General features: G+C 40.6%; 1 protein-coding gene across 2 annotated transcripts in view; it reads right to left on the bottom strand.

The window, feature by feature from the left end:
- Positions 1 to 2,427: 2,427 nt before the first annotated feature.
- Positions 2,428 to 18,648, bottom strand: part of abcd3a (ATP-binding cassette, sub-family D (ALD), member 3a) — a 96,866-nt gene continuing 80,645 nt past the window's right edge. The window contains exons 21-23 of one of the 2 annotated variants that reach the window (XM_049565767.1): positions 16,398 to 16,502; positions 11,430 to 11,486; positions 2,428 to 6,060 (exon numbers count right to left, since the gene is read on the bottom strand). In XM_049565767.1, the coding sequence (XP_049421724.1) occupies positions 5,983 to 6,060; positions 11,430 to 11,486; positions 16,398 to 16,502 (240 nt within the window). In that variant the 3' untranslated portion in view covers positions 2,428 to 5,982. The remainder of the gene's footprint in view (positions 6,061 to 11,429; positions 11,487 to 16,397; positions 16,503 to 18,648) is intronic. The other variant, XM_049565766.1, reaches the window with a different exon arrangement.

Raw genomic sequence — 18,648 nt, forward strand, 5'->3', positions numbered from 1 at the left:
CTGAAAATACACATATTGCATCTAGACAGCATGGAGATGTTGGTAATTTGTTTGTAACAATGATTGATTTGCTCCATAAGTGGAAAAACTGATGTTTAAAATTGCCATTTTTACATTGACTCCAACTGTTCACTTCAGAGCAAAATTCAAAATGCTGTCAAAAATTCAGTTTTTGAGATAAAATTCTGAAATTTGCCACACATCATCTACCATGACTCTAGAATTTTGTCATTTTTTTCATGAACATCGAAGATTTATTTAGCAAGAATTTGCATGTATATGTTTACAGTACCGTTTACAGTCAAACATTTTGATTCACTGTAGGCTCAATTTTTGATAAATCAAAAATCTGAGAAACGTAGTTTTTGTAGGACAGTCTGAAGATGCTCTGTAGCAAGTGTGATGTTAATTGAACAAAAATTGTGGGAGGAGATAGGTTTAAGAAGTTTTACAGTTTTTGAAAAAAACAGTGATAAACCTCATAATTTTTAATAGGTTTAAATGTAAAAAAGTTTCTTATGGGGCTACAGTTGACTATTGGCTTGAGTTTACAGCTGAGGATATCTGGCATGAGACTGGACCTTTGTGCAAAGTTTGGTGAGTTTTCACCCATGGGAAGTATGATTTCCTCGGAAGAAGAAAGAAGAAAGAAGAAGAATACCTAGGATTACAATAGTGTCCTGGCAGCTTAGCTACCCGGACCCTAATTACTCTAAGGTCAAATAATAAACACTCACTGAGCCACAGTCACACAAGAAAAAGCTCACAGGTTTAACAAAGAAACTAGAATTATCGCCCCGCGGTTGTCTGCCTTCATGCACCAGTAAGTTTCTTGTACATTTTACATCCATGTCTGTGAAAGCATGGATGCTTCACACACATATTCCTCCCGAGTCCCGACAGCACGGAAGATCTATACAATCAGCACAGTTTCAAGATGGACACCCAAGATTAGAGTGACCAATTTATTATCTGACCAAATGTCTCCCCTCCTGAGATATGACTTGGAGTAATGGCCAGTAAAGTGTTTTACACATAATAAGAAAGGAAAGAGGGGAATGAGAAAAACCCAGAAACCTCAGGCTCCTTACACAATTAAGTCTATTTACAAGCTTACAGTATTTACAAAAAATTCTGATGTTATGAATGAACACATCGGCCTTGCAGCTTTTATAAAACATTCAAAATGTTCAACATTGTATAGTCTTACTTTGTGCTTGTATTTAGAGTGTATTATGAACTGGTCTTTTGAGATCCCAAGATCCCCTGTAGCATGCCATGCCATGGTATCTTATCATTTACTCCTTGGGGAGACAGAGTTTATAGATGAAATATCCAGTCTACTACTCTCCAGCTAAGTATTTCTTCAATGTCACCACCTCTCTCTGGCAGAGTAACCTTTTTCAGTGCCCTTGAACCTAAATATCATGTTTGAAAGCACAGCAGAGAAGATTCCTGCGCACCAATGTGACTGAACCAGAAAGCCACAAAAAGGTCCACAGGCTGGGAAAAACCTTGATCTGATCTGACCTTGTATGTTGCACTATTTATAGCCCTATCAGCAAACAAATAAAGACAGTCATGACTGACACATATTCTATCTCAAATCAAACCACCAAAAAACAATATAAGATCAAGAAATGTATTACTTGTCGTTCCACTATTTTCATTTACCTTCTTTCATGTCCTTGCACTCTGCAATATCTAGGCAAAACCAGCCACGAACCAGCCACAGAAGCTCTATTAACAGAGCTAATCCAAATTCTCCTGTAGCTAGACACTTCCAAGAGGCCACACACCCAGCCACTGCACTCAATTTCTGTGGCACTGATGTAGTTAACCCTTACCACAGACATACACATCTGGAAACAAAATTTCAGCAGTTTAAAAGCAGATGGATCTTCCCTCTCAGAGCTCAACAGCCTTTAGGCCTGAATGAAACACTTAATATGTCTTGTTTTTATAGACATCTGCATGTATCAGCATGGCCCCTTTTGGACATGCTTTGTCATATTTTGTCCTTTCTTTTCAATTATTCTGAGTATAGTTATCTTTTTGTATATGTGTATGTTCTTATGTTCTGCTATCATTTATTGGTGTTTGAGGATGTTATGAAAGTCACTTGTATGACTGGTCATTGTGATCTGGTAGTCATACTTCTGCTCCTCAGAGCTGATCTCATTTTAATTAGTGGCACTGGCTGATTGATATATCACATCTGGTAGGAATCTCTCTCTCTCTCTCTCTCTCTCTATATATATATCTATATCTATATATATATATATATATATATATATATATACACACACACACATATTTAACATATTGTTAAACAATAATAAACAATATTTAACATATTGTAGCTTTGTGTGCAGGTTCCTGCAGTAACAGGAGAGGAAACCTTTGGCACACACCAGGGAGGCCTTGTCTGGAGCACTTCTGTTGATCATTGACATATTTGTTATCTCACACACACTCATTCACTCACCTCTAACCATCAAGAAAAAACACAGACAGACAGACAGACAGACAGACAGACATCTCTCTAATTAGTCCTATGGCGTATTATTTTAATGCAGTATGAAATCATAACAGTATTATCCATATAAAAACCATGGTTAGAGCTGAGGCTGCTTCTTTACATTTTCAGGATAAAGTTACAGTATATCAGGGTGACACAACACACAGGTGTTGAGTAATGGTAGACGGGCATATTCACGTACCACTGATCAACTGACAGAAGCCATCATTGAACATTAGACCCCATTCTCAGCTTCATTGCGCTCATGTAAAATTAGCTGTCCACATGATTATGCAAAATTCAGCAAGCTTTAATCCTACATCCCAACAAATATATATTTAATGCAGAATTTCATACATGGAAAATGTTTATAACAAGATTATAAAAGGAAGATATGTCTAATAATTATTTGCCATTTGATCAGTATTTGAGGTTACATCACTTAAAAGCCAGTTTGAGAAGAGTCCAACACAGCTCAGCAACCAGTACAAATATTGCACATAGATGGATAACAGGTATGTGACTGAAGATGATTTTTTTCAAACTTCATAGCCAACCAGACTTTATTGTGTTGTTTCCTTACTGACAGCCTTATGTTCCATGAACCACAGCTCATCCTGAGGCCTGAGTAAAATCAAGTAAATCCCAATAAATACAATGGTACAACTTGTATCTAAAAGAACCTTACGGCGTGGAAAAAGAAAAAACTGGTATTTGGTGAATAAATTGATTCACTGTTGGAATTGAAGAGAAACTTTTCCCTGTGCTCCCGTGTTCATGTAAGGAGGATTTTTGAATGGACCACTGCCTTTTGACTGACTGCACACCATATTGTACCTCTGTTGTGGAGCAAAGTTATATGAAAGCAGATGAAGCAATATGGTTAATATGGTAGCTTCTACTAAGTCAGCACTTCCACAGCACTTTGGTCAACAGTACCAACCCACAAAATTCATGCAAAATGTTCCCTTCTTGCAACTCTCCTCATTACAGATATTCATTTGAAGTGAAATGATTTTGTTCCAAAATGTCACTGTTGCAGTGCTGGTGTGACTGAGCCTGAAGTCCACAGCACCCTGGCAGCTCCACCTGATGCACTTCCACAAACTACACATCAGAGCCCTTGATGGCAATCATGCATACAACATTTAGGCATTCAAAACATTTGTAACTTGAGGAATGTTTGAAATAAAACAATCACTGGAGCGGAGTGCTGCCACTGGTGACAGAGGTCAGTCTCTGTCCCTCAGACAGTACTACAGAAGGGTTCAACCCTTAGTGGCAACACTGAAGCAATGCTGAAGAGCAGCACCCCAGTTCATGAGCAGCATGTGTCGTATTTTGTTTTCTTACAGGTCTCTTGGGAGACAGCCTTCCTCTGGTGAGCTCATATATCTAGCATTCTTCTCTTCCCTCTCAGTCAGACAGAAAAGAGCTGGCCTACCACCAGATTTCTCAGACTTTACTCGAGGTTTGCTGCCATCTTGTTCTGTAAGCACTTCAAAACCTTCATATTAGACCAGCTGAGTCTGGAGATGCCTCTGAAAAAGTTCATTCAGTCCCAGTGTGCATTGTTTGTCCTGTGGCTCCCTGTAGCTCCAGAAGCAGAGCAGCCGTGGTTGACTTTTTTTAGGCCCTTTATCATGTGACCACAGCTTCATTATTATATTGTCTTGAGATAACAAAATACTCCTCATATTTAGTTTGAATTTAAAGCCAGTTTATCTCAGGATGTTTTCCTACTTCATGGACTGTCCTAGAGGGTTTTATCATCATTTAGCCTGGCCAAAGAGCCAGCAATGAACAGAGCAAAAATGACAGAGGAGGAAGAAACATCATTTATCCTCATATAGTTATGTATTAACCATGTGATAAAAGCTTCAAGGTACACAGATAATTAAGGGGCTGTACACATGCCACATTTTTGCACCTTCAAATCCATTGTTTTCAGTGTAGACACACCATACGCATGCTCAAGCACCACCACAACCATAGACTGTATTTAAAGACTGTATATAGAGATGGATGACGTGACAGCTCCCCAAAAGTGAAGCCAAAACATCTGTATCATCCCGTGATGGCTGGCTGCAGTACAGTTCATAAACCCCACCTTCTCCATGTTAGTGGATGGGACATGGGCCAAAGTAAAAACTCAAAGTACAGTACTTTTTTTTCCCCAGAGATTGTTTCTGTTATTTAAAGTAGTTTTTATCACACTGCTGTTTGTTCTAGTGTTAATTTTTCGAATAAGTCTGGTTTAAATTAGTTATGTTAATGCTATAAAACAGGGATTTTACCACGATTGACAAATGTGTGAGCTAATCAGTGGGCTCGTGTTCAGTGGTGCTGCTTGCGATTGGTTGGATGGGTGTATGGGCGCAAAACTTGATACAGTGGAGATCGCTACTCTGGCTCCGAATTATGTTACCAGAGCAAGATGGGGGGATGATGAGCTATTTTGGCTTCACTTCTGTACAGTTTGAGTTAGTGCGGACGCATCATCCGCCTTTATATACAGTCTGTGATTGTGACGTGCAAGCTGTCCCTTGTGCCAGTTTTGCAGGGCATGATGGCAGCTTCCCGATATAGACACAGCTAAACTTCTTGAACACAGCAGTGTGCACCACCTGTCATGTGACAAGGAACATCCAATCACAACCAGCAGATATCTTTTTCTTCTTCTATTCTATCAGTCTGTGGTATATGTGAAATAGTAGTTGATCATTTTAGTGCAGGACTACCCAGAGCTTAATATCTGTCCCACTGACAATATTTTAGGCCTACACACTTAAAAAAGCAATGCCTGGAAGATCAGCTCTGCACTCAAGATTTCAGGTAAGCTGGCTGATTTTCATGGTTGCTTAGCAACCTCAGAGACAACCTGCCTCCACACAGGCGCAAAGTAGGCCCAAGAGCAGCACCCGGCATCCGACCTCAGATAAAGACGCAGCATGTGCATGGCCCCTAAAGATAACAGTCCAAAAGAAAGACAGAGCCCAAATTTAATATGTTATGTTCAGATATCACCAAACAGGCCTTACAGTGATCACCTGCCTCTTTCAGCCTTCTGTCAGCTGCGGAGGGACTGTCATGCATGCATACTTGTTCCTCTGAGACCACTGTGGTATCTAGCTTATCTCTACAGGTTCACCTCTGTCACTGTTGTGAGAAATGAGCGCACGTGCAGAGATGATTACAACAGTATAGTATGTTTCCACTTGTACTCAAACATGTCTTGTGTAAAACACAACCTAGAAGTTGGCAACATAAATTACAAATTCTTCATAATCACACTGAACAAATAAATGATTAGACAGGACTATAGTGATGATTTAAATAACAAGGAAACAAATGATTTAAAACATTATTTTCTATTTTTAGCTCTAACTTGTCTCGAGTGCAAAGAATTAGTGGACTGGTTTCATCAGAGCAGTGCATCTGGGGCTGACATCAGCAGTCACTTATGAGCCAAACTCCACAGTTTCCTCCGTGATGGGCTTGAACTCGTAGTTCCCTCTCCCATCCATGTGGAGATAATACTTCATGACAGAGAAGAAAACATGAAAAATACAAAGTCAGTAAGAAAGAGGACATCTACAGGACACAGGGTTCTAAAAATTACAAACTAGGTGAAACAAAAATCTATTGATGGACAGAAATCTGTAGGGCTGTGTGACTTACAACAGAAAGAGAAATTTGGAAATATTTTATTTGTCACACACACAATTATTCCACACATTGAAATGTTTAGTCATAGTCCCTATAGAGTGTGTCTACTCAAGTGTAAGTGGATAAAAATGTTATATATAAAAGAACATTTAAAAGATAAACTAGAATTAAAGCTGCAAGCAGCGTTTGGCGGGACCTCGCATTCGCGCCCGTTTCCGCCCCCAGCTTATGTCGTTACTGTGAATTATTTAGAAATATCAAACATATTGCCACAAACATCAGAAAATCCTTACAGAGCTGAACGTGTTGATGTTTGAATGCTTTCTGTAGCTGTAGGTATGTACAAGTGATGTCACATTATGCAAATTAGATGAGCAAATTTCTTCCCATCAGATTCCTCTTCCTTTATTTTGAGGAAGAGACGACAAAAACAACACAAAACAAAATAAATCTACTGTATAAATGTTGGTCCAAACTGTTGGTCCAATCATGAAAATAATGTGATGATGAGAGAGATAAAGTTATACAGAAGATCTGTTTAGTAGCAGTTGAGGTGGCATGTGTGCATCTTTAAAACTGATAAAATAAACGGTGTAGGAGGAGATGTGTTTTCTTGAGACCACGTTTGAGGCGAAATCTTACTTTGAAAGGTCAAATAGCTCACTTCCTGTTGGAATCAGGTCATGGGTGTCAATGCGTGATTTGTAAGTCAAACACACCAGTTTTGGTTTGATCTTGATACGACATTCCTACGGGCTGTAGTGGCCATTTTAGTGCGTCTAGGTGGCGTTAGAGAGCCCATTTTGGCACTGTAGGGGTTAATAATGTGTATTTGCTGTTTCAAATGAAGTTTCTGCTGCTGTAATCTGTCCTTTAAAGATTGTGAGACAGACAGAGAGAGCTGTGTGGCTGTGTGTGTGTGTGTGTGTGTGTGTGTGTGTGTGTGTGTGTGTGCAGCCGTTGTCATGGCGATTAATGACTTGTCAGCACCTGTGGCACACACAGACAGCTCAGGAGAGCAGCTCACCAAAGGCTGTTTATAATGGGTTTTAACTCCTCAAACAAGTCCTTCCCATACCCAAACCGTTGGTCCAATCAAGAAAATAAAGTGATTGTGAGAGACAGCCACTTCTCGTGAACGCACGTGCCGCGTTTTATATTTCTACAGTCAAAAATGTGGTCAGGGGAGCGAGTTTAAAATGTGTTGCACCTAAGCTGTTTCCAGAAATTTCTCCTCTGAGTTTACATGGGAGTGAATGAGAAAAAAATCGGCGCTCCCTTCGCTTTGGAGCCACTCAGCAATAATGTGTACGTGTGAGAGATTCCATGTCAACATATCTGCGAGCAGGACAAATTTTCCTACGTTTTGTGGTATAAATTGTGTCTGTACAGTGAAAATTGTGGCCATGGCAGCGAGTTGAAGACAAAAGTTTTAGACGATTTTTAGAGCCCTCTCCACTCTAGCTCACAGCATTCCGTGCAATACACACCCATTGTAAACTGAGAATTTCTCCACTTTTGCTCATGGTACTTTGAGAGGCACGGATCAAAAACGATAAAAGATATGAAAAAGATGAAAACATGAGTGAATAGATGAGACCTGTGGCAACATTTGAGAGTTGGAATGGAGTCTGTAGCACAAAGTATGGAGACGCTGTAAATGCTAGAAAAAGCCCGAAGATTGGTCTCTTTCTCCCCCCTGCTGCTATTCATTTCCTATGGGACAGCTTTGGAAGATCGTCAGGGCGTTTTCTGACATCTCACCTTATGGAGGCCACAAAATCCAAACGCAGCGAGTAATGAAAAGTTACGCACAACTTTTGATTAGAAGGAGTTGATCTGTAATCTGTGCAAGTTTGAAGTCGATAGGATAAACGCTGTATGAGAAGATGATTTTTTAGGAAAGGCAGTTTTAAGGCAAAATCTTACTTTGAAAGGGCAAATACGTCACTTCCTGTTGGATTTAGGTCAGGGGTGTCAGCGCGTGATTTTTAGGTCTTGATGAGACGAACACGCCACTTTTGGTTTCATGTTTCTACGACGTTCCTACAGGCCGTGGCGGTCATTTTTATGTGCCTAGGTGGCGCTAGAGAGCCCATTTTGGCACTTTAGGGGTTAATGTCACCATTTTATAAAATTTTTCACCGGTTCTGATGTGCGTGCCAATTTTGGTGAGTTTTTGAGCATGTTTAGGGGGTCAAATTCCAGTTCAAAGAGGCGGCGGAAGAAAGAATAAAGAATAAAGAATAATAATAATAATAATAATAATAATAAACACAGCAAAAACAATAGTGTCCTCGCCTTTGGCGAGGACTGGTCAGTGAGAAAAAATGCGGCAAAAACTATAGGGAGGGTCCTCGCCTTTGGCGAGGACTTCTTTGTGAGTAGTCCACTACTGTTGGGCCCGGTCACTTATAAACGCACGCAGCAAAAACAAGAGGGTCCTCGCCTTTGGCGAGGACTGCTCCTTGAGCAGTCCTCTGCCTCTAGGCTCGGTCCCTAATAATAATAATAATAATAAACGGAGCAAAAACAATAGCGTCCTGACAATAGGGTCAGTGAGAAAAAATGCGGCAAAAACTATAGGGAGGGTCCTCGCCTTCGGCGAGGACTGCTCCTTGAGCAGTCCTCTGCCTCTAGGCTCGGTCCCTAATAAACGCACCAAAAACAGCGAGGACTGCTCTGTGAGCAGTCCTCTGCCTTAGGGCTCGGTCCCTAATAATAATAAACACTACAAGAACAAGAGGGTCCTCGCCCTTCAGCCGAGGTCCCTAATAATAAACACAGCAAAAACAATAGTGTCCTCGCCTTCGGCGAGGACTGGTCAGTGAGAAAAAATGCGGCAAAAACTATAGGGAGGGTCCTCGCCTTTGGCGAGGACTTCTTTGTGAGTAGTCCACTACTGTTGGGCCCGGTCACTTATAAACGCACGCAGCAAAAACAAGAGGGCCCTCGCCTTCGGCGAGGACTGCTCCTTGAGCAGTCCTCTGCCTCTAGGCTCGGTCCCTAATTACTGCCCTATGATTGTATGTTTCTGCAAACCCGTCAAGTTGCAATTACAGTTTACATCCATGTCTGTGAAAACATGGATGCTTCACACACATCTTCCCCCCAACAGCACAGAAGATCTATTTTAATATCACAGTTTCAAGGTGGACACCCAAGGTTAGTGTCACCAATTCAGTATCTGACCAAATGTCTCCCATTCTGTTCCTGAGATACGATGTTGAGTAAGGCCCAGAAAAGTGATTCTGCAAAACATTATGATGTCACTGTAAAGGTGAAAAATACCATAACTTGATCATTTAGCCTATTACAACCTGTGTCCACCTAATGTTTTCCTTCAGCAGAAAAGCGCTGGCAGGGTACTGGGGAGCACTTCATAAAAAAAGCATTGGTGCCACTCATGTCTTTTTTTAATGATGTGCTGTTTGTGGATTTTCTTGACATTAACATTAGCCATGTGGTTAACATAACGCTGCATTAATGGAGAGTTGACTACCCAGTCAACTTCAAGATTACAAAGTGAATGGTGATAAAAGCACTCACCCACAACAGCAAGTGTCAAAGCCAGTTTGCTCCCAAAAACAAGCTTTTCTGTCTTTGCTGTGACAGTAGACAGCAGCCTTGCTAAAGATGCGGCAGTGATGTCACCTGCCTCTTTCTGAAAAGTCCAGAGATTTTCAACCTAAAACGCTTCACACAGAGGGCTCTGAAAAAAGCTGCTGGGCATGGCACTTTTTCTCATTTGTGTGAAATTTGTCATAATACGCATCTGAATCTTTGAGTTATGGCCAAAAACCTGCTTTGTGCAAAATTTGAAGAAATCTCCTCAAGGTGTCTTTGAGACACCGCATTCACAAGAATGTGACAGACAGACGGACAACCCATAAACATAATTTCTCTGGCCACAGCTATTGCTGGCTGGGAGGGGGGGCAGGAGCAGCAAGTGCTGCAGGAGCAGCAAGTGACAACGCTTGAACACAACACAGGCTCCGCTCCAACTGACTGTGTGTTCAGTGCTGTGCTGCGCTGCTGGGCACCCCCCCTAATGTAATGTAGGTGAAACACTGCCTGTGGTTCTCAGTTCAGAGGCCAAATAATAAAACCTTGTAGTTATTGCCTAATGCTGTTTTTTTTTTTTGCCCAGGGCGACATTTAGGCTAGAACCGCCACTGTATACAAAAGCATGAAAACAGTGGAACTGGGCCAACCTTTCATACTTTCAGAAAGGGAGCTGAGAACATTGAAACACACAAAAATGTGGACCAAGAAACAGCTGTCTACAAAATATCTAATCATCTTTCTCTCTTACACTAAAGTTAAAGCTTCATCATGCTTTAAATGAAGGGCTTGTCTGATTGTGCAACAATCGTTTACATGTACGTTTACATGACATGGATTTCTTAAAGTTGGCCTAACACACCCAGGTTATGTGACTGGGAGTCAAATTACTCCTGCATGTATACAGTCAATCGGACCCAAACTGACTGAGGCCCTCTGCGCATGCTCCACAGTCGAATAGCATTAAATGCGTAACAGACGAAAAAGAAGCCGGTAACAACGTGGAGTAAGCTACATCCAGAGCTGTGCTTTTTTGGATGGACGCAATGTACATAACTGTAAAGTTGTCCACCATGGTACCAGTTTGCCATTAGCTAACCATGGCTAACTTGTTTGTCAGTTGTTTGGTCTGTGACGTAATAGGTCAACCGGAAAAAGGTCCAATACTAACAAGCTGAAAGGGGGCATATCGCCACTTATCAAAGTACAGTCGGACATACTTTGTTCAATAAATTGATTCCCGTCCTATGCTTGTATACTGGGACAAGGACAGTCGTTCAATCAAATGGCCTTGTCAAGCTGTAACTGTAGCTCCACTTACTGTGCATGTAAACATACTCAGTGTCTCACATCAAAATTATATAAACCCAACAGTTTCTATAATTTTGTGAAACAGACTGCCATTTATGCTACTGATAATTTGAAAAACAGACATTTAGGAGGCAGCCCTGTTGTAACTTTGTATTAGTATCTGATGATCATTTGCCGTATGAGACAAAGTAGTAAGAGTGAATCAGACAGGTACCTACACTTAAAACCACAAGCTAAAACCTCTCCCAGAAGGAAACTTTGGCAACAAAAACAAGAGAATGAAGTGAAAGAACAGTAAAGGTGGCTGTGAGAACCTGAGGATGTCATTTGAAATCATAAGAACATGGAAGACATTCATCCTTACCTCGTGGTGCTTCCACAGAGACTTTCTGTGGGACACTGTGAACAAGGTGATGCCCACCTGTGAATCAAACAACACACAAGGCTTTATAACAATTAACCAAAGTAGAAAGCTTTCTAAAAATACCCACATCTACAGGATGTGACTCACTACAGCATCAGTTAATTATTACTGCATTAATCCTGACGCATCTGAATGATCATTAACATAGACTTAAAAACAGTGGAGCCTCAACTGGCCTCTTAACATGACACTGTTTATGTACCACCAGGTCGTTCTGTGCACAACAATAACATGGACTATTCTACTAAAAAGCAAGGAATGTCTGTCTTGTCTGTGTCTGTCTTTGTGCTCTTCATATGTCTAGAGAACCATTCATCCAATCTTTTTCACGCTTGATGGGTGTAATGCTGGGGGCAAAAGGACGTGCAGTCAAGTTGGTGCAGTTTGGACAAGTGATACGTTCAATATTAATACACTTCAAACAGGTGTACAGCACTCTGTGAAGCAGCGGGGGAGGAGCTTTACGTGCTATGGACTGAGTCGAGCATGTTTTCACCTACATCCACTGAGTAACTTCGCCATGCTAACTTATAAATCTCACAATATCAATGTCCATGCTCGACTTTATAACTACAGTGGTTATGCCAAAGCTACAGGCTACAATGAGGCTAAAAACAAATGACGTTTTTCCAAACAACTTTATGTTGGGGCTTCAGGACACTTGGATCACTACGGACGAGCAGTATGGAGATATTTTGTGGTTTCAATTATGTGTTTTTGGACGTTTGAATCTGGGGTGCTGTAAGCATCCATTAGGTGGAGTTGTGTTGCTACCTCCTCTCCCCTTGGATCTCCGCAAGTGATGTGAGGACTCTAAATCTTCACCTGAGCCTCCATCAGCATATGGGTGAGTAGATAATGGCTGAATTTTCATTTTTGGGTGCACTATCCCTTTAAGGAAAAGATTTTCACCAGCTGCCACCATTTTCCTACCATAACTATCATAGATCTTGCGCAAGATGATGAGATCACATTTTGTTTACAGTCTCAATAAGTGAAAAAAAAAACATAAAAACTCATCCCAGAAAGATAGAGAACAAGCATATTTCACAAAATGTTGTACTATTAAACTTAATAACAGCAGCTTATTTAAAAAATATCACTATCATATCACATTGGATTTGGCCCTACTTGATACCAAGTAGATGACTTTGGTGCTCTCTATACTCAACTCCAGTTAGACATTAGTACAATTAGTATAATGACATTAATATAATGTTTTGTACATAGACTGTGTATCGAGATACATATAAAATCTGTAGTTTTTTAAATTGTACTCGGATATTGTAGAGTTTTCAGTTTTAGGATTTCATATTTAATTTTCAGATACGTTTTCAACATACATGATTATAACCATGAAACATCAAACAAAAGTTTAACTCTACATATCAAAAACCACAGATTTAACAGGGGACCTGCTGAATTTCTCTGGAACTAACTCAAATATCCAACTGTGGGTCCTGGGGACTCATTACCTATGTGGTGATGTTGATATGTTTTCAGTGTAGTGAGTAATCTGCTAGACTAAAATAAAAACAAGTATTTAAATTTTACAGAGGCTGCGCGCACGCACACACACACACACACACACACACAGAACTTAGATTAAGCCAGGAGTAGGCCTTACGCCAGGGCCACACCGCCCGCGGAAGCGCTGTGAATAGCCTCGAAGCGCCGAGGAGCGAAGCCAGTTTCCTTTCGGCGCATGTGTTAACCGATTGTGTCATCCACAATATGATTACTGCTTTAGCATTAAAATATATCATATTAAAATAGCCTATATATTATTATTATTATTATTATTACTGTCCCCTTATTGTACAAACTGTAAATAAATCTTTATTCCTGACTATGTGACGTCGCCATTAATGTGTTTCTAGTTAAAATATTGATTTTTTTTTGGTAGATTGGCTTATGGGGTGACTTTGAAGGAGTAATTAAGTTAATCTTCTCATAAGTGGATGTAATATGTAGAGATGCCATCCGTTTTTCTTCGTTTTGTTTTTTTAAAGTCTATATTTTGCTTTACAAAAACGTGAAAAAGCAGCTGTGACCAAGCTATCAAGAGGTGAGTAGCATTGTAAGCATAATTAATAGCGATACACTTCGGTTTGTCTGTGTGTTTTTGTATGCAAGCGGGTCTGCTGCGGTCTGCTGACAGTCCAATATGGCGGTGGTAGGACGAAACCATGGGCGAGTCTGTTGCTATGGGGCGTTCTACTGAGCTATTTCATATTTCTTACACTCATATTTTTTATATTGCATCTATTGAGTGATATCTGCCTTTATAGACTGTGGAAAAACCTTACACTGGCTTTATAGAAGAGAGCTATTTACAACTGGTGGTGGGCCTCTGAGAAAAAAAAAAAAAAAAAAAAAAAAAAGACTGATGAATTGAGTGACTTGCTGTCCTGAACAATAGAGCAACCTCTGTATGATATACCAAACAATGATTTGGACAGTTTAGATGAAGACCTGGGCACAAATTACAGTTAAGACATTAAACTGGTAGTCTCGCTCACGAGACCTTTCTCAAGAAAAGAAAGGTCTGGCTGTGCTGACTCTCACTTTAAGATTGGAGAAAAAAAATGCCCCGGCTTTTTTTTTTTTTTTTATTCAACCAATCACAATTGTTCTTGGCGGTGCCACAGCAGCGGTGCACTTGCAAAAATATTGCCGGGGGGAAACAGGTTTTGTAACATGCCCACAAAAATATCGCCTACAGGACGCGAACCATGGCAGGAAAATGGCTACATCCCCGCAAGATCAAACACCGCAAAATTTAGTAAAGGACGTTTGTCAACTATGACAACCGGAGGTGGTAGGGCTCGTTCCATCCAATGAGAGGCTGATCTATGCAGCGAACTTCCGCCCACTCAGACTATTAAATTGGTTACTTCCTTTGGTAAATACACCATATTCCACTGTGTGACAATTTTTATTCTGATTTTGTTTTATGGACCATAGCAATTCATTTGTGCTTTTATCAGTGTTCTTTTTTTCAAAGGAAAGAAATCTAAACAGGTTGGAGGAGTCCGTGCTCAGTGAGTGTGTACCCCCCCCTCCACATCTACTACACCATCCATGAGTGCCACCACCTTTCAGCAGAGAACAGAAAAGATGACCATGGATGAAAAGTTAGCCAGAGGATTTCATAACCATAAAACAGAATATCTGAAGAAAGAACATGAAATGAAAATGAGAATTCTACAGGATGAATTGGAAATGAAGTTGGCGAGGAGAGCTATGACGCAAAATAATACAGTAATGAGACGATAGTGAATACCAGCCACAATTAACAATATGATTTGTAAAAAAGAAATGTTTTGTCATTTGGATATTCATGAATGTGAGTATTTTAATCACCAAAAGCTACATTTTAAACCAGACTTGGTTTAGTTACATTTAATTTTGCACACTATTTTAATTTTATACAACATAAACCGTTAAAGCAAAAATAAGCCATAATAAAGACATTCCATTTAAGTGCATCTCATCTATCTGAAGTGCTACAATGTGAAAGCATCATCTTCAAAGTAATTCAATCCATAAACCTTGGTAAACCAAGTACTCCTCTGGCTGGCCTCTGTATTGCATGTTGGTAATCCATACAGTCTGTGCTGTCTCACAAACATTGTTAAGCAGAGGTTAAACCTGCCTCCTTTGATGATTAATTTAAGCTTCAATTTAGTCCCAGAGAAGCTCTGATCCTCCCTCTTGCAACTGGCTTACTTACTAACCCAGAACAGGCTAAATCTACAACTATTTTAAGATATGTCTGCGCAAGTCCCTTTAGGATAAGAGAGCTTAAATGAGCTTTGTAGTCTGGCACTAGGCTTACGTCTTGTCTGTGAAATTGGCCCATAATGTATTTACTGTTCACGTTAATATTAATGTGTACTATTTGGACAAATTGTATTTTGATGTTTTGGCAACATTTTTCTTGAAACTTTCTTGCCAGTAAAACCCTTTGAACAAAATTTAAATCAACTGACTACAGATGTGAGACTAAAGGCTCAGACACACTTTCCCTACCGAACATCTGTGGACAGCTGCAGTCAAGCGGATGCAGTTCTAGTCATAGGACAATTGAGGGTTCACTTCAGCCCCCAGCAAACAGGAGGGCTGGGAGGTGAGTGTGCCGTCCTCCTACTGCCAACGTCGGGTGAAACTGAAACTAACTGACACTGCTGGGTCCAAAGCAAATGTCTGTCAATCATCCAACTTGGAGGTACCTTTACCGCTGTGCAGCGGCTGTGTGAAACAAGGGACAGGAGCATGCATGGTAGGTGCGCTTACTATACATACAGTCTGCACAATCACAAAAATGGGCTGCTCGCAGACATGGGTGGATGACGACATTAAATTACATGGACTAAAGCAGACTTTTGTGTATATTTTCATCATTAAATTGTGCAAATCAGGCAATGTTTCAGTAAGTATGTGCTAATTTGTATATCAGTACAATCGGTTTTTAGGCCCAGCAAAACCAGCTGTATATTTGAGCTTGCATCGACTACAAGGCAGCACAACAGCCACACCGCAGCATTCAGGAAATCAGTCTATGCTTGTAGCCGATGTGGAGAGTGAAAGATAGAAAGAGTGTGTATCACGCCACGCCCAGTGCTCCAGATGTATAAGAAAATGGTATCATAGGTGAATTTTGAGATGACGCTCAGACTCAGAGAGGCTAAATCCAAGCACTTTCAAGTAGTTTCCAGACCCGTGGCAGTCCTGTAAGACATGACTGACATGTTAATTGCCAGATGATGTACTGAGCTGCTTTAGCCATAGACTACCATGGCGATTTTAAAGATGGTGTGTTTTTTTCCCAGCTGAGATCAGATGTGAACCTTGTTTCTCAGAAATGTACTGCATTTGTGTGTATGATGTGTTTTTGGGTCGTACCGTCCTGCAATGGCTGTAGATGTAATCCTCAACATCTACACTCACTGCACTGGTGCACTCATCCAGAATGGCAAACTGGGGCTTGTGGTAGAACAGTCTGGCCATCTACATACAGAAACAGAAACACCAGCATCATTGCCAAATATATAGTGCAAAATGCCATGAATACAGCTTAACCGTAAACTCCAGATTTTCTCTGTGCTGACAGATTAAAGAGCTCATATGATTTATTCTTCTTAAACTGGATGATAGGCCATAGGTATTGTGACTTTTGACCATCAGATTAAATGATGGTTCACAGTGTTATTTACCATGTTCTTCCTCCTTTGACTGAAACAGGTCTTTTGTTTTGATAGGATTTACCTACCACATACTGTTACTTTAACATGATGATTAGAACTAGAATTACCACTTCATGGTTGTATGCCTCCATGAACCCGTCAAGTTGCAGTTACAGTTTACATCCATATCTGTGAAAACATGGATGCTTCACACACATCTTCTGCCCTGCACAGACGATCTATACAATCAGGACAGTTTCAAGGTGGACACTCAAGATTAGTGTCACCATTTCAGTATCTGACACGTCTCCTCCTCTGATCCTGAGATATGATGTTGAAAAAAGTCCAGAAAAGTGTTTAACAGCAATTGAAAGTGTGACAGAAATTTGTGTGAAATGTCGTCATAATTAGCATATGAATTCTTGCGTTATAGCCAAAAACATGTTTTACGAGGTTACAGTAACCTTGGCCTTTGACCTTTGACCATCAAATTCAGTTTATATGAATAAACTATTTATTCATTTTAGTCCAGGTGAACATTTGTGCCTAAGTTGACAAAACTCCCTCAAGGACTTTTTGAGATATTGCATTCATGAGAATTAGATGGATGCAAGGTCACAGGGACCTCTGACCATCAAAATCTAATCAGTTCACCATTGAGTCTCAAGGCATTCTTGAGATAATGTGTTCATGAGAATTGGATGTATGGGCGGACAAATGGACATACAACTTGTAAATGTAATGCCATTGGCCATAGCTGTTGCCAGCACAGAGCCATGAAAACAGCCCTTGGTTCAACAAGACAATGGATCAATGGTTTCGTAGTGACTCGGCCTGCCTTTCCTCTCTATTAGGAAAGACTAAAAAATATTAAAAACGTGTCTTTAAACTTACAGCTCTAGAAGGCCTTTTGTCTTAGGTTTAAAGCTATAGTGCGTAACTTCTACGTGTCCGTAAATGCACGTTTCACCCAAGCCACTACTAGAGGAGATGACACAATGCTGATTAAGCTGTTCAGCTACCCTGACATCTCGCGGTATTTTTCAATATATATATCATTTTTAGTATGCGTGTAGACCGGCGACATTCCCGCGATGGCGCACAGGAAATGCTTCCTCACAACAAGAAGGGAGGGGGAGGAAGAGTGGAGAGTCTTATAGCAAGAGGTAGAGCGCAGGTAGAAAGAGAAAGAAACAAAGAAGCGGCCGAGACACGGTTCAGAAGTGGATCTTACCACAAAGAAAAAGCCTGGATGTTCGGCTGAAGGTCTATTAGCAAAGAAGGAAAGTGACCGACGGAGAAGGCAAACAAGGATTTGTATTGGGGTCGCTTTTCCTAGGTGGAGAGCCCTGAAGGAAGAAATTGGGCTGATGGGAGACACAGATGTTGCCTTGCTGCTGTTGGATAAGTAAGTGACTTGGTTTATAATTATATTATGAGTAGTATGTGTTGCTGTTACATGTACTGGACCTAGTACTTTATTGTTTTCTTGGAAATGGTGCTATGAATGTAATGTAATGTTAGCAGCCTGGTGTTCGCCACGTTGTGTAGCGTTGTGTACACGGCGTGCAGCGAGTGTTACTTTGTGTACACGTTGTGTGGCGAGTGTTACTCTGTGTACAGAGTGTTACTCTGTGTACATGGAAGTGCCGGCTTATTTGTTGTAGTAACGCTTTATCCGCTGGGAGGCGACAGAAGTTACGCACTATAGCTTTAAGGTTTGTTTCAAATATACAAACATATTTTACAGTGACTCAGTGGGTCACACGTCCTCTCATAGCAATAAGCTCCTGCCTTTAAATAGGCCAGCTGCATTCAATTTTAAACTTACTCTGTGGAGTTTGCGTGCTCTCTGCATGACTGTGTAGGTTTCCTCACATAGACTTAAGACATGAGAGTTCAGTGAATAAGTAACTTCACGTTAGTTGTCAGTACAAGTATGAACTGGGATGGGCCCTGAGCAGGACAAT

The sequence above is a fragment of the Epinephelus fuscoguttatus genome, linkage group LG21 (assembly GCF_011397635.1).
Source record: "Epinephelus fuscoguttatus linkage group LG21, E.fuscoguttatus.final_Chr_v1".
Lineage (NCBI taxonomy): Eukaryota > Metazoa > Chordata > Actinopteri > Perciformes > Serranidae > Epinephelus > Epinephelus fuscoguttatus.